This window comes from Sus scrofa, chromosome 2 (genome assembly GCF_000003025.6).
Source record: "Sus scrofa isolate TJ Tabasco breed Duroc chromosome 2, Sscrofa11.1, whole genome shotgun sequence".
NCBI lineage: Eukaryota > Metazoa > Chordata > Mammalia > Artiodactyla > Suidae > Sus > Sus scrofa.
Window position 1 is genome coordinate 69,257,014 of NC_010444.4, and position 15,882 is coordinate 69,272,895.

The window sequence follows — 15,882 nt, forward strand, 5'->3', positions numbered from 1 at the left end:
CCCTGGCCTTGCTCAGTGGGTTAAGGATCCGGCATTGCCGTGAGCTGTAGTGTAGGTCACAGATGCGGCTCAGATCCCGCCTTGCTGTGGCTCTGGCGTAGGCTGGTGGCTACAGCTCTGATTCAGCCCCTAGCCTGGGAACCTCCATATGCTTCAGGAGCGGCCCTAGAAAAGGCAAAAAGTCAAAAAAAAAAAAAATTAAAGTGCCTCCAGGGAGTTCCCTTGTTGCACAGTGGGTTAAGGATCTGGCATTGCTGCTGTGGCTTGGGTTCAATACCTGGCCCAGAAACTTCCACATGCCAGGGGACAGCCAAAAATAAATAAATAATGCCTCCAGGCTGAAAAGTCTCCCAAAATTCAATAGAATTTCCCAATTTGGGTTTCCCCCCAAAATTCAGAAAACCCCTCACACTCAAGAAAGATGCCCAGACTCAGTAGGGTTCTCAAACTTAAGGGAACCCTTGTGCTTAGGAGTCCATAAAAGATCCCCTAACCTTTAAATACCTCCAAGCTGAAAAGTCTCCCAGATTCAACCAAATCCCCAACTTGGTATGACCTCCTCTCCCCAGTAGACCCTCCCAAACTTTCTTCTTCTTCTTCTTCTTATTTTTTTTTTTTTTTCAAGCTTGGTTGCCTGACAGTTCTTTTAGAAATGCTAAGGTGTTTGGGCAAAGGTTTATTTTTTATTTTTATTTTTATTTTATTTTTTATTTTTTGTCTTTTGTCTTTTTTAGGGCCACACCTGTGGCATATGGAGGTTCCCAGGCTAGGGGTCTAATCAGAGCTGTAGCTGCCAGCCTACGCCACAGCCACAGCAATGCTGGATCCTTAACCCACTGAGTGAGACAGGGATTGAACCCGCAACCTCATGGTTCTTAGTTGGATTTGTTTCCGCTGTGCCGTGATGGGAACTCCTATTATTATTATTATTGTTATTATTATTATTTTGACTTTTAAGGCGCACCTTTGGCATATGGAAGTTCCCAGGCTAGGAGTCGAATGGGAGCTACGGCTGCCAGCCTACACCACCACCACAGCAACACAGGATCCAAGCCATGTCGTGACCTACACCACAGCTCACAGCAACACCAGATCCTTAACCCACTGAGTAAGGCCAGGGATTGAACCCTCATCCTCATAGATACTAGTTGGATTCATTTCTGCTGAGACACGATAGGAACTCCAGATCTTCCCAAACTTTAGATACCAAATGAATAGGATTCTCATGCTTAAGAATCTGTAGGGAGCTTCCTTGTGGTGCAATGGGTTAAGGATCTTGCGTTGTCACTGCAGAGGCTTGGGTTGTGGTGTGGGTTCAATCCCTGATCCTGATCCCTGGCCCAGGGCTGTGGGCACAGCCAAAAAAAAAAAAAAAAGAAGAAGAAGAAGAAGACCTGTAGTAAGTGATTCCTAAACCCCAAACTTAGTTTCCTAACTCAGTGGAACCCTGAAGACAGTAGAATACCCCAAATTCATTGGAACCCTCAAGCTCATGGGGACCCCCAACTCATCCTGAACCCCAAAGCTCTGAGGATATCCCCCCCACCAACTCAGGATAATTTCACCCTCGGGATTTATCACCAAAGGTTCCCCTCCAGCAAGCAGGGAAGAAGGTTTCAGAGTTTCAAAAGCTCCTGCCAATGGGGGTGTGGTACTCCCACGTTCTGAGATCCGGCCAATAAGAGCATGGCATGTAAATGACCCCCATTAGACCCTGTCATTGACTGGCAGGCCCCAGGTCACAATGGGTGACCCTGGCTGGGCTCTGGAAGCCCTTAAGAGCTCAGGAAAAGGGCTCTCTTGGGGCTGGCCCCCAGGCAGGCTGGTGTCCAGGGGGCGGGGGTGGGGTCTATGGAGCCAGAGACCACCCTTCCCTCCCACCTCCCTTCGCTGTCCACTCCCACCAGCACTCTCGGTCACCATGGTGGTGTCTTCCCTGCCCGAGAAGGTTCCCTGCCTATTCAGGGCAGGCAGCGGCTCCCTCTAGCATCCCCACCCTTCTTCCTGACTTCCCACACTGTCCCCCTGCCAGACTTGGTGATTGGCTTGGGGCCACACCACAGCTCAGGGCTGGCCCTGGGGTTCCCACTCCAGCCCACCACCTCCCTGAAGAATTCCCACCTCCCCTCTGGTTTCCAGTCCATGAGTAACCAACAGCCTGACTCCTGGAAGAGGTCTGCCCTCCTGGGTGAGATTTCCCAGGGCGTGGGGGTGGTGGGGTGTCAGCGGTCCAGATGAGGGAGCTTCTGTAGGGGTACTCATGCTTGTCTTACCTCTGCCCCCCGCAGATAAGCAGAATGAAGTGGACATCCCATCACCCACAATGAAGGATCATGAAAAACAGCAAGCACCACGGCAGAGACCTTCCCAGCAGCCCCCACCCCCTGGACCACAGTTCCAGCCCATGTCACAGATCACCGGGGTGAAAAAGCTGATGCATAGCAGCAGCCTGAATGAGGATTCCAGCATTCCCCGCTTTGGGGTGAAGACCGATCAAGAGGAGCTCCTGGCCCAAGTGGGTGGGAGCTCAGCAGGGGCTGGGCTGGAGAGGGGCAGGGTTCTCCTGGGGCCCAAAGAAGGACTGGACTTGGAGTCGACCTGAGCTAAGGATTCGGGTGTACCTGCTTTATGAGCCTCTGAGGAGAGAGGGAGTGAAGGAAGCAGGATAGGCTGGCGGTAATAAGCCAGGAGGTGGTCTCTGCTGGAGCCCGCAGCGGGGTCTGGAGGCCAAACAGCATCACTGAATTGAGCCCACCTTTAGGCAAGCACACTGGCCTTTTATTTTTTGTTTTTTTATTTTATTTTTTTATTTTTTTGTCTTTTTGCTATTTCTTGGGCTGCTCCCGAGGCATATAGAGGTTCCCAGGCTAGGGGCTGAAACAGAGCTGTAGCCACTGGCCTACGCCAGAGCCACAGCAACGCAGGATCCGAGGCGCGTCTGCAGCCTATACCACAGCTCACGGCAATGCTGGATCATTAACCCACTGAGCAAGGGCAGGGACCGAACCCGCAACCTCATGGTTCCTAGTCGGATTCGTTAACCACTGCGCCATGACGGGAACTCCCACACTGGCCTTTTATACCCTTGTGTCAGTCATCGGCTAGGGGCTGTCCCCAGGGTAGATGGCCTCACCCCCTCTATGTAGTTCCTAGAGAAGAACAGATTTTTGAAAAGGGGCAGCTGTGAGTCTTTGTAAGCTGCAGCCCCAGCAGCTGGGGGATGGTTGGATGCATTGACCGGTGAAGGGAATATGGGCAGAAGCGTCTACTACTGGCCAGACCTGGAACTGCTTCCTGGCTTTTCTGTGAAACCTTAAGCCAAAGGGCTCCCATATTGATTTAGACAGTGGACAAGACAAGATTGGCACTCAGTGGCTCACTCAGCTAATATTTATTGTAACCCTCTGCGTGCTAGCACTGGCCAGCGCTATATTCAGTCACCCAGTGTGTACCTACTCTGTGCTGAATTCTGGGGAGACATGGAAAATCAGCACATATTCCTTTTCTTCTGGCGCTCATGAGCAGTTTAGCTCAAAGTTTGAGTTGTGCTTTGGGATCAACTAAGCTGGGTTCACATCCTGCCTTTTCTGCTTGTGAGTTGCAAGGTCTTGGGTAAGTCATGTCACTGCTTTGAGTTTGGGTTCCCTTGCCTGCCACACCAAATCAAGCGCAATGAATGCTTGATTTGGGTTCCCTTGCCTGCCACACCAAATCAAGCGCAATGAATGCAGATAATGTATGAGCATTGTTGAGATAGATGCTGGGGTTGTTTTATCATCTTCCAGTCCAGTAGGACCTGGGCTGCAAATTCTGTACTACTGAGCACGCCACCCACTGAGTGAGCAATAATGGTGCCACTTTCAGACCAAGGTTCTGAACTGAAAGAGTCTAGAGGGTCCTGGGCCTTGAGCGCTCGTGACCTGTGGCCTCTATCTCCATTAGGAACTGGAAAACCTGAACAAGTGGGGCCTGAACATCTTTTGTGTGTCCGATTATGCCGGGGGCCGTTCCCTCAGCTGTATCATGTACACAATATTCCAGGTAGGGCGGGCTGCACCGGGCAGGATGCCAGGGAGGGGGAGGGGCGGGGAGCTGAGGGCCAGTGGAGGTCACTGCCCTGTACACCTGCCCTCAGGAGCGGGACCTGCTGAAGAAGTTCCGCATCCCGGTGGACACGATGGTGACCTACATGCTGACCCTAGAGGACCACTACCACCCCGATGTGGCCTACCACAACAGCCTGCATGCGGCAGACGTGCTGCAGTCCACTCACGTGCTGCTGGCCACACCTGCGCTGGATGTGAGCATGGCCTGGCCCCCATATCTCCCCAGCCCCCCTCTCTCTCCCTCTCTCTGATTGCACATCCCCAATCTGCTTCTCTGGTCTCTGACATCCATCACTCCCTGACCCGGGTCCTCTCTCTCCTGACCCCCATCTTGCTTGACCCCCCATCTGTCTTTAATATTGTCTCTCTGTTGCCCCATCCTTCTAACCCTTGTCTCTCTGATGCCCTTGCTCCGCCCCCAGGCCGTGTTCACGGACCTGGAGATTCTCGCCGCCCTCTTCGCAGCTGCCATCCATGACGTGGACCACCCTGGGGTCTCCAACCAGTTCCTCATCAACACCAGTGAGTGGCCCTCCGCGGGAGCGGGGCCTGCGCTGTCCCACCCCGTTCCCCACCCCGGCCCGCCCCGACTGGGGGCTGCCTGGGTGGGTCCTCTCCTCCCCTGACTGCCCGCCCCGGGCCTGGGCCACAGATTCGGAGCTGGCGCTCATGTACAATGACGAGTCGGTGCTGGAGAACCACCACCTGGCCGTGGGCTTCAAGCTGCTGCAGGAAGACAACTGCGACATCTTCCAGAACCTCAGCAAGCGTCAGCGGCAGAGCCTGCGCAAGATGGTCATCGACATGGTGGGCGGGGCGAGGGGCGGGGCCTGAGCGGGAAAGGTCGCCTTTGGGGAGAGGGGGCTTTGGGCAGTGCCAGGCCAGAGCCTGGAATAGAAAGGCCCGTGCGGGGGGAGACGTCCTTTGATGGGGGGGCTTGCGGGAGCCGGTTGTGCCCAGTGACAAACGTCAGAGGCCTGGGTCTGGTCAGTCTTGGTACGGCTGGATGCTAGGCTTCTACAGCCTCTGTGACAATTCCTTGCCCACAGGTGCTGGCCACGGACATGTCCAAGCACATGACCCTCCTGGCTGACCTGAAGACCATGGTGGAAACCAAAAAAGTGACCAGCTCAGGGGTCCTCTTGCTGGATAACTACTCCGACCGCATCCAGGTGCTCCTCTCCCCCACTACACACATACCTTAAAAGGAGGTTGTACCCTTTCCCTCCCCTCCCCACTTCGGTTTGGGTTGCTGCCCCTCCCCTCTGCCTTCAGCTTCCCGTTGCCCATCTTCCCATCTCTCTTTCCACTCCCATCTAACCCTTTCTAACTCCCATCTCTCCGCCCCATCTCCCCCCATCTCCTCCAATTCCCTCTTCCTTTTCCTTTTGTTTTGTCTTTTTAAGGCCGTACCTGTGGCATATGGAGGTTCCCGGGCTAGGGGTCAAGTCAGAGCCATAGCCGCTGTCCTATACCACAGCCATAGCAACGCTAGATCTGAGCTGTATCTGCTACCTACACCGCACCACACAGCAATGCTGGATCCTTAACTCACTGATCGAGGCTAGGGATCGAACCTGCATCCTCATGGATACTAGTTGGGTTCTTCACCCGCTGAACTGCCACAGGAACTCCCCCTCTTCCTTTTCTTCATCAGCCCCTGTCTTCATCTCCCCCACCCCTGTCTCCCTACCTCCACTTCTTCCTTGCCTCTCTCTGCCCCTTGCTCCTCAAGCTCCTATCTCTCCCCTTCTCTCCCTCACTCATCTTCCTCTTCCCTCATTTCCTCTTTTACCTCTCTCCATCTCCCCCCTCCCTCCTCTATCCCCTCTCCTCTCAAAGGGGCAATAAGGATGCCTTGAGGCCCCAGGCTGGGTTGGGGGCCTGGCCTCTGAAGGTCCCCCATCCCCATCCTATGCAGGTCCTGCGGAACATGGTGCACTGTGCGGACCTCAGCAACCCCACCAAACCCCTGGAGCTGTACCGCCAATGGACTGACCGCATCATGGCTGAGTTCTTCCAGCAGGGTGACCGTGAACGGGAGCGTGGCATGGAGATCAGCCCCATGTGCGACAAGCACACGGCCTCAGTGGAGAAGTCTCAGGTAAAGTTTCAGGGTGGCACTGGAAGGAAGCTCCAAGGCCCAGAAGGTCCTAACCTGCCCCTCCACAATATCAAGTTTTTCCTTGTCTCTTTTTTCCTTCCTATCATGATGGGAAATAGGCAACACTTTCTCCTCCCTGGAACCACGGAACTGAGCCTGTGGACTCATAAGTCATAGACTTGCAACCAGGCAGTTCCGATAACTCATTTGTGGCACCTGCCATCACATCAGTAACAACACTTACCTGGCCCTTAGTTATAGACCTCATGTCCTTTCAGCCCCTCAGTTTCCCAGGAATCTGGCCACTCATATTATTCTGGCGTTTTGGTGGATTTTTTTTTTTTTTTTTTTTGCCGTTTCTTGGTCCTCTCCCATGGCATATGGAGATTCCCAGGCTAGGGGTCCAATCGGAGCTGTAGCCACTGGCCTATGCCAGAGCCACAGCAACGTGGGATCAGAGCTTCGTCTGCAACCTACACCACAGCTCACAGCAGTGCCGGATCCTTAACCCACTGAGCAAAGCCAGGGATCGAACCCGCAACCTCATGGTTCCTAGTCAGATTCGTTAACCACTGAGCCACGACGGGAACTCCTGGATTTTGAAATGAGGTGAAATAATTTGTCTTCATCATGTGCCTATTTAATTTACAAGAGGAACAGAAACACAGTTTCGTAAAAGACAGTCCTAATGTGTGAACTTGAGAGTTTCTCACCCTCCCCACTCCCAGTCTCCTCCCTGGCGAGACCTCCTCTTCCCGGTTTGGTGTGTGTGCCCTTCCCATCCAGTGTTCCACCCTCAGCACTATTGACATTTGAGGCTGGACCATTCTCCATGGTGAGGCCATCCTATGCACTGTACGGTGTTGAGCAGTATCCCTGGCCTCCACCCACGAGGTGCAAGGAACACCCTCCCCTTCCTGTGGTAACAAGGAAAAATGTCTCCAGACATTTCCAAATGTCCCTGGGGAATGCACAAACTCCTGATGAAAACCAGTTTCATTTGTTTTGTTATGTATTTGTATTTACAGGCAACTTAATAACAATTGTTTGTGGTTTAGCTTTTTGAAAAATATACAAATTGTATCAATATATAACTATTTTTATACAGGTTATCTTTTCTTCCCAACAAGGATTTGGAGATCTGTCCACACTATTACATATAGATTAAGTTTATCCTTTTCCACTACTGTCTAGTAATAAATAATGGTGGGGGTCCCCATTGTGGTTTAACGGTCATGAACCCAACTGGTATCCATGAGGACTCAGGTTCAATCCCTGGCCCTGCTCAGTGGTCTTTAAGGATCCATTGTTGCTGTGAGCTGTGATGTAGGTCACAGACGTGGCTTGGATCTAGCATTGCTGTGGCTGTGGTATAGGCTGGCAGCTACAGCTCAGATTCGACCCCTAGCCTGGGAACTTGTATATGCCACAGGTGCAGCCTGATACAGTTTCGGTAGTCATTGCCCTGTTGATGGACATTAAATGTTTAGTAGTTAGGAATTCACGGTGACTCAAACAGGATAAAAGCTTTACCCATTTATTTCTTTCTCTTATGTATGGAAAGTCTGGAAAAGGAATTTGGCTTTCTTTGACTCCACAAATTTGGCAGGCGGAATTTTTAGTGTTTCTCATCTACTATCTGAGGCATGGGGCTTCTCTACTCAGAGGTGTCTCTTGTGATCACAGATGCTTTTGAAACTCCAGCCATTCTAGCTACATTCCAGGGAAGAAAGGCTTTGCCAGCTGAGGCACTCCCCAGCATCTTCCATCCACAGGTGGTCATGTGGCCACCTGCTCTTTTGTAAGGGAGGCTGAGAAATGTAGTTTTCAGCTGGAGGCACTGCCTCTCACAAGAAAAATCAAGTTCTGTCAATAAGGAGAGAAAATGATATCAGGGTGTTAGCCAATAGTTGGCCATGAAGTTGTTTCTAGTTTCTCTTTGTTGCAAAAATGCTATAATGAATATGTGTTATGTGCCACAATATTTTTTTATGCTTTTTAGGGCCGCTTGTGTGGCATGTGGAAGTTCCCAGGATTTGAATTGGAGCTGCAGCTGCCAACCTGCGCCACAGGCATTGCAATGCCAGATCTGAGCCTTGGCTGCGACCTACACCACAGCTCATGGCAATCCCAGATCCTTAACCCACCAAGCAAGGCCAGGGATCAAACCCAAATCCTCAAGGATACTAGTCAGGTATGGGAACTCCCATACCACGATTTTTTAAACTAATCTCTAACTGATGTATATATGGAGGTGTTTCCAGTTTTTGTTTATACTTCATAGGTGATTTTTTCCCCTTACTTGTATAAGAGTTTTTCCAGGGTCGATTGGGAGAAGCAAGATTGCTGGGTCAAATGGTAACAGCATTTCTAAAATTTTAATAGGAGTTCCCTGGTGGCTCAGCAGGTTAAGGATCTCGTGTTGTCACTGGCTGTGCCTTGGGTTCGCTCCCTGGCCTGGAACTTCTGAAGGTCATGGGTGGAGCAGCCAAAAAAAAAATTAGATCTTGTAACCCAGCAGTGCCATCTGTGCCAGCAGACCCCCAGTTTATTCTTCCTCCTCCCTCCCTCAGGTTGGTTTCATCGACTATATTGTACACCCACTGTGGGAGACGTGGGCTGACTTGGTCCACCCCGATGCCCAAGAGATCCTGGACACATTGGAGGACAACCGGGACTGGTACTACAGCGCCATTAGGCAGAGCCCATCACCACCACCGGAGGAGGAGCCCGGGGGACCAGGTCACCCACCCCTACCTGATAAGTTCCAATTTGAGCTGACACTGGAGGAGGAAGAGGAGGAGGAGGTGTCCACTGGCCCAGGTGCAGTCAAAGTGCAGGAATTGTCCACAGCCCCGGATGCTGAGCAACCCTTGGAGGTAGAGGAAATGTACTTGACACAGCGAGCAGACTTAGCAGATAGTGTGGCTACAGGTGGCCAGGACGGGCCCACGTCTCCAGATGCATCCCTGGATGCTGTGGGCTGCAGCAGCCCCCCTGCCCTGTCTTCTGAGAGCTTCCCTCTGCCTGCCTTGAGGACCCTTCCCCCTCCAGAGGGGGACCCGGGCCTTCTGGGCCTCCCCTCCATGGCAGCCGAGGTGGGGGCCCAAAAAGAGCATCAGGCTGCCAAGAGGGCGTGCTGTGCCTGCACAGGGACGTCGGCCGAGGATCCACCCACACTTTCAGCTCCTGGAGGGTGGGGGCCAGCTGGAGGCCCTACCTGAGCCTCAGCCCCCGCACCCTGTTACCCACCCTGCCTCCCACCACTACCATCACCCCCCGACCTCCTCCACTGCCTCAAAGACTCTTGGGCCTCCTGAGAAAAAAGAAAACAGAAAAGTGGTTTTTTTTCTCTTTTCTTTTTTGCCCCTTTCCCCCCACCCCCACCCACGGGGCCTCTTTTTGGAGGTGGGGGCTGGGGAACAAGGGGCTGAGGTCCCGGAAGGGATTTTATTTTTGGAATTTTAATTGTTACATTTTTAAAAAAAGAAAAAAAAAAAAAAAAGGATGAAACACAGCAACTGTAGATGCTCCTGTTCCCGGCTCCCCCTCATCCATCTCCAACCCCCCTAACTGCCCCCCCTAGGTTCCAGGCTTAGTCTTCCGGCCTCTCTGGGCTCTTTGCCTGGTGTAGAGTCCCCCTCCAGATTTTTCTTCTGAATTTTGGAGGGTCTCTAGAACCCAGCCAGGAATAGCCATTCGGGGGCGGGGGGGGCTCTGGGGGTGGAGGGTTGGAGGGGTCCCAGCTCCAGCCCCTCTCTGGCTCTCTGCCCTCCCCCCGGAAGTCTTCCGCCTCATTTTGCACAAACCTGGCAATACTGATTCACGGGGGGCTGGCAGGGCAGGAGCTGTGGGCTTTAGGATTCAGGGGTGGGGAGTTGGAGGGACATTCATATCACTAACCTGGGGTCTGAGGTATGATTCCCCCTCCCCCCTCCACTTGCCACCCCTTTTCCCTTCCACTTGGGTTTCCGTTTGAATTTTTTCCCTGTGGGGCTGGACGGTTTAGAGCCGCACCCCTGCTTCCAGCTGCTTCTCCTCTTGTTTCTGCCTTAATGATTCCCACGGCCATAGGAGAGGGGGTTGCAGTGGCTCCCACCTGCTCTTTGGGTGGGGTGGGTCCAGGCCCAGAGCCCCCATCCTGGGCTCCCCCACTTCCCCAGCATCCTCCTGCTCCCCCACTCTTTGCCCTAGGAGGAAGCAATAACGGTGTATACCCACATTCCCTTTCTGGGCAGCCCTCACCCACCCTGGCACCAAAGTCATTTTTTCTTTGCCCTCACCTTGCCAAGCCTCCCCCCTCCCCCTAAGCTATTCCCTGAGCAATACAACAGACAGATGCAAGGCCATTTTTCTCCAAGCCATGGGGGACTGTTTGGAAGGAGAAACCCCCTCTGCCCCCTCCTCTCTGCCCTTGGCCTGGTTCTGCAACTTAGGCAGGACCGGCCTCTCTCATTTCCCTCCCCTCTGATTCTGAGCACACGGTACTGTAGCCTCCAGCTCCCCCAAGCCTTCCATCTATCTGTCCTTCCCAGTGGGGAGTGCCACCCGCTCCCACCCCCATGATGCTGTACAGGGTTCATTTTTAATAGTTTTAGTCCCAGCCGGTGACCGGAGTGGGTTTGTTTTGTTTTGTTGTTTTTTTGGTTTTCCTTTTTCTTTCTTTTTCGTTTGCTTTTTTTTTTTTTTTGTACATACTGTAAGGTTGGTTTGTAAATTATTCTACAGAGGCAAAAAGGGAAAATAAACTTGCCCTTCCCCCACTGACTCAGTCAGGGGAAGAGGGGTGGGGGTCTCCCGGAGGGAGTCTCCATTCCTACTGTATTATACAAACTGTACCATACATAGACCCCGAAGTGTGGACTCAGCGCTGTTGTTTAACAGAGAGTCTTCAAGGGGGGGAGGGGCTTGGTTGAGCCTGCCCCTCCCCTCTGCCCACCGGCCGGGCAAGATTGGCAACTGGGGACAGGAACCCAGGTGGGGAGCCACAGGAACCCCCGTGAGCTGCTAGAGTGTTGTCCACTTTGTCGATCAATCAGTCGGTCTGCTGATCGATAATCAGTCCTTCGATCTTGTCTCTAATTAAACCGAGCCTTTCACCGATCTTCATGGCTGATGTGGCTTCTTTTCCCATCTTATTTCTCTCTCTTTTTTTAAAAAAATAATTAACTAATTTGCTTTCAGCCACATCCAAGGCATGCGGAAGTTCCTGGGCTGGGGTTCCAGCCGTCGCCACAGCAGCAGCAATGCCAGATACTTAACCCCATGCGCCACAGGCAAACTCCCCCATCCTTTTTCTCAAGATGTGCATCTTGCTGTCTCTCTGGGGCAGGGTGAGGGTAAGGAGTGGGCTCTGTCCAAACCCTCCCCAAGCAGTTAAACCTTGAGGGGGTGCAGACAGCTTTGCAGGAGCCAGGAGCTTCAGGTCGTAAGTTCAGACCACACAGTCTTTGGAGGCCAGCAGACCCAGGTAAGCCTTGTTTCTTTCATGTGGAACCTATCTGATGCAACTTGGGTTCTTCTGGTACCTCAGAGTCATTCCCAGAAACCAAGGGAACTTGACTGACCACGCCTTGAACATCTGGTTGCTAGGTCATGATAAAAGCTCTGGTCAAATTCTGCCGTACAGGCATTAAACTTGATTCACAGGCGTAAGAGAATTTACATCTGTTCAGTTCCATGAGTTCCCAGCATCTAGCATTACAGTGTTGCAGCCCTCACGCTGCATTCAAACAAAACCAAAAAAGGAGTTTCCATTGTGACTCAGTGGTAAAGAACACACCTGACTAGTATCTGTGAGGAGGCAGGTTCAATCCCTGGCCTTGCTCAGTAGGTTAAGGATCCAGCATTGCTGTGGCTGTGGTGTGGGCCAGCAGCTGCAACTCCAATTCGACTCCTAGCCTGGGACCATCCATATGCCATAGATGCAGCCCTAAAAAGCAAAAACAAAAACAAAAACACGAAAACAAACTTGAATACCCTAAATCCTGTGGCCCTTATAATGTGTATCAGGCAAATTGAATCCTCCAAGTTCACACAGAACTGGTTCAGGATTTTAGCTCTTGTTTTTTTAACATGTTCATGCAAGATTAGGAAGCAAATGAGTCTCAGATATTTTAACCAATCCACAAATTTGTTAATTCCACTCATGGAAGCCCATTTTTCCAACCTTTATCAGGCTAATTAATAAGCCCTGATTTCACCAATAAAACATTTCTGACATTCGTTATGCTAATGAGCAAAACTTTCCTCATGGATAAAGATAATGATGGCAGCTTCCCCAAATCTCAAGAGAGGTTGACCCACCTGCTCTGCTATTTGTCTCTAGCAGCCAAGGACTAGTTTGAATCCCAGCTCTAGCTGTGTGACCTTGGGTGTGATCTCTCTGATCTTCAATTGTTTCATTTACTAAATGGGAATGGGAGTTTCCTGGTGGCCCAGCAGTTAAGAATTCTGCATTGTCACTGCTGTGGCTCAGGTCACTGTTGTGGCATGGGTTCCATTCCTGCCCCAGGATCTTCTGCAGGCCAAATAAATTAATAAATAAAATAGGGATAGCAAAAGTTCTAGGCTAGAGAGGGCTATCCAGTGAAACTTTCTGTGATGATGGGAATGTTCTATGTCCGTGATATCTGACGGGGTAGTTGCTGGGCACACCTGGCTATTAAGCACTTGAGGTGTGACTAGTGTGACTGAAGAACTGGACTTTTAATTTTCCTTTACATTAAGTAGCCACATGTAATGAATGGCTACTGCATCAGACAGTGCTGTACTGACCCATAGCCGGAGTTTACATAGAGAATTGAATGCATACAAAGCTTCAACTGCTCGACTTTGGCTTAAAGATTCAGAGGCGGTATCCTGGCCCAGAGGAGTAGGGGCCAGTCTGGACCCTGAGGGGGAGGAGCAAAGCTGGAAAACTAGGTAGAAGTTTCCAGGGAATCTGAATCTTACACAAGAAGCAATGAGGAGACACAGATGTTTTCCCAAGAGTGTTTCAGTCGGGGAAAGGGTGTTGGGCTGGGGGTCAGGAGACGACAGTATCAATTCCAGCCTGCAGGGGTTAGCTGGGTGGTCTGGGTGAGTCTTCTGGTTCTAGTCCTCAGTTTCTCCAAGTGTAAAAGTGTAGCTGTAATGTCCCAAATGCTTCCTGATTGGGACTTGGTGACAATCTGAGAATGTGAGTCAAAGGATAGAGGTGCCATGTGACCGTCAGCTGGCTCTTTAAATCTTCCTGTTGGGGAGTTCATCTTTCTTCAGGGAAAGGTGACCAAGGGCAGAGAGGCCTTGTAATCTGAACAGGACAGGGGGACCTGGGGAAGGGGTGGAGTCAGATCATTCTCTGAAGTTGACATCAGCCACTTGCAGGCTTCAGTGGTCTGGGGCTAATGGCTCCACCTTCCCCAGCATTTAGAGGGCTCTGCCCTATGTGAGACTCATTAGTTGGATTATTTTATCAGCTTTCCAGCTCTCCTTGAGATATGTACTATCATTTTGCAGATGAGGAAACTGAGGCTGAGAAGTGATCTCACAGTGTCAGAAAAATTCAGGGAAATAAGGCAGGGATCTCACTTGCCCCAATGCCTGTTTGACAATGAAGCGCTGCCGGTACTTTTATATTATTATTGCTATTTTGTTTCACATGCACAGAATCCTGAAATGTGGGTAATATTCTCCCCTCTTTCACAGCATCAAAATATAAGGAAGTAAAATTAAAAGATGACAGTTTTCTTTTTTCACCTATTGGCAAATAATGAAAAGATAGACCATCCTGGTGTGAACAAAGCACTTTCAAAGCTCATTAGTATTGGTAGAAATTGGCACATACAGCTTTCCTGGAGTGGTCTGACAATATTTATCAAAAACATAACTGTGGAGTTCCCCTCATGGCTCAGCGGGAATGAATCTGACTAGTATCCATGAGGATGCAGGTTTGATCCCTGACCTTACTCAGTGGGTTAAGGATCCAGCGAGCTGGTGAGCTGCAAATGCGGCTCGGATCTAGTGTTGTTGTGGCTTAGGCCAGTGGCTATAGCTCTGATTCTACCCCTAGCCTGGAAACCTCCATATGCTGCAGGTTCGGCGCTAAAAAACACAAGCAAACAGGAGTTCCCGTCATGGCTCAGCGGTTAACGAATCCAACTAGGACCATGAGGTTTCAGGTTCGATCCCTGGCCTTTCTCAGTGGGTTAAGGATCTGGCATTGCAGTGAGCTGTGGTGTAGGTTGCAGACGCGGCTTGGATCCCGAGTTGCTGTGGCTCTGGCATAGGCCAGCAGCTACAGCTCCAATTCAACCCCTAGCCTGGGAACCTCCATGTGCCGTGGGAGCGGCCCAAGAAATGGCAAAAAGACAAAAAAAAAAAAAAAACCCACAAGCAAACAGAAACTAGATTGGTCTATATTTACTGAAATGACAAGATGTTCACAGTGAGGTGTACAGGTTTCAAAATATTCTGCATTATACTATCTTACATATGTGCATAGAAAAGGCAACTTGTTCATCAAATATTGTGTCTACAGTGATGAGATTAAAAGGTACCAGTGTTTTCTTTCTGTAGTCTTACATATTTTCTGAATTTTTGCAATGAGTATATATTACTTTTATAATCAAGGGGAAGCTATTTCATAATCAGGAAAGAAATAGCCGGTATTTGTTATCTGGGATCTGCAAAAGCATGATAGATAAGCACACAGACTGGATTCTGGTTGCAACTACGCCAGTTAGTGACTGAGTTCGTTTGGGCAGATTCATGCTGTAAAATGCAAATAACAAGAGCTCAGGTTTGCCAGGAGATTACAATGTGCCAGAAACTGTTTTACATAAATTACTGCATTTAATTCTCGCAACAGCCGTACTGTCATTATGAAATGGGTCACAGGTGAGGAAGGAGGTAGGGACTGGGAGCTCCTACTCCTGTGCGCCCCCTAGAGTAGGTCTTAGGAGCTACAGCAGGAAGGAGGGTGCGCGCGCGCAGACGGGGTAGGAGGCGTGGCAAAGGCGCGCGGGAGATTTTTCCACAGCGCTTCGATTGGCTGTCGTGGTTGTCATCAGCCAAGAAAGAATCCAATGAGAGGCGCGGCGGCTTCGCTAGTCGAACTCGATATCTGAGGGAGCAGAGGAGCTTGGACTGTTGCAGGTGCGACGAACCCTGAGGCAGGTGAGGGGACCTGCAGTCACTCCCTTCCTGAAAGTGACCCCAGTGCCGTTCCCACTTTTTAGGGGTCCTCCAGTGTCATCCCCCTTTCCTGAGACTATCCAGGTGTCTTTTCCCCCTTCCTGAGGGGCACCCCTGAGACGTTCCCTTTTGCTGAGGAGGAGACCAGCATCTTCTTTCTGAGGGTGACTCCAGAGTTGTTCCGACTTTCTTAGAGAACCCTGGTGTCAGTCCCCTTCCTGATGGGGCCCAACATTGTCCTTCCTGAGGGAGACTGACGCCGGCGTCACCCCGTTTTCCTAAGGGGGTCCTCTCTCATATCACCCTTCCCTACGGGGAACCCGCCCCCCCCCAGGGTCGGATGACCCTTCCTCAAATGTCCCCGGTATTGCTCCTGCCTGAGAAGGGGCCTGGCATTGTCCCCTCCCTTCCTGAGGGTTTTTCTTAATCTCCATCCCCACACCCTGGAGGGACCCATCATCCCCCTTTTCCCTGAGGGTAATAATCTCTTCCTCC

The 15,882-nt window shown here is 51.1% G+C and overlaps 1 protein-coding gene across 6 annotated transcripts in view; it reads left to right on the forward strand.

Annotated features, from left to right (window-relative positions):
- Positions 1–11,314, forward strand: part of PDE4A (phosphodiesterase 4A) — a 42,925-nt gene extending 31,611 nt beyond the window's left edge. For 5 of the 6 annotated variants that reach the window (XM_005654820.3, XM_013987406.2, XM_021080483.1 and 2 more), the window contains exons 8-15: positions 2,289–2,515; positions 3,943–4,041; positions 4,136–4,300; positions 4,529–4,628; positions 4,759–4,913; positions 5,156–5,278; positions 6,028–6,210; positions 8,784–11,314. In XM_005654820.3, coding sequence (XP_005654877.1) covers positions 2,289–2,515; positions 3,943–4,041; positions 4,136–4,300; positions 4,529–4,628; positions 4,759–4,913; positions 5,156–5,278; positions 6,028–6,210; positions 8,784–9,434 — 1,703 coding nt within the window. In that variant the 3' untranslated portion in view covers positions 9,435–11,314. 6 annotated transcript variants of the gene reach the window in all.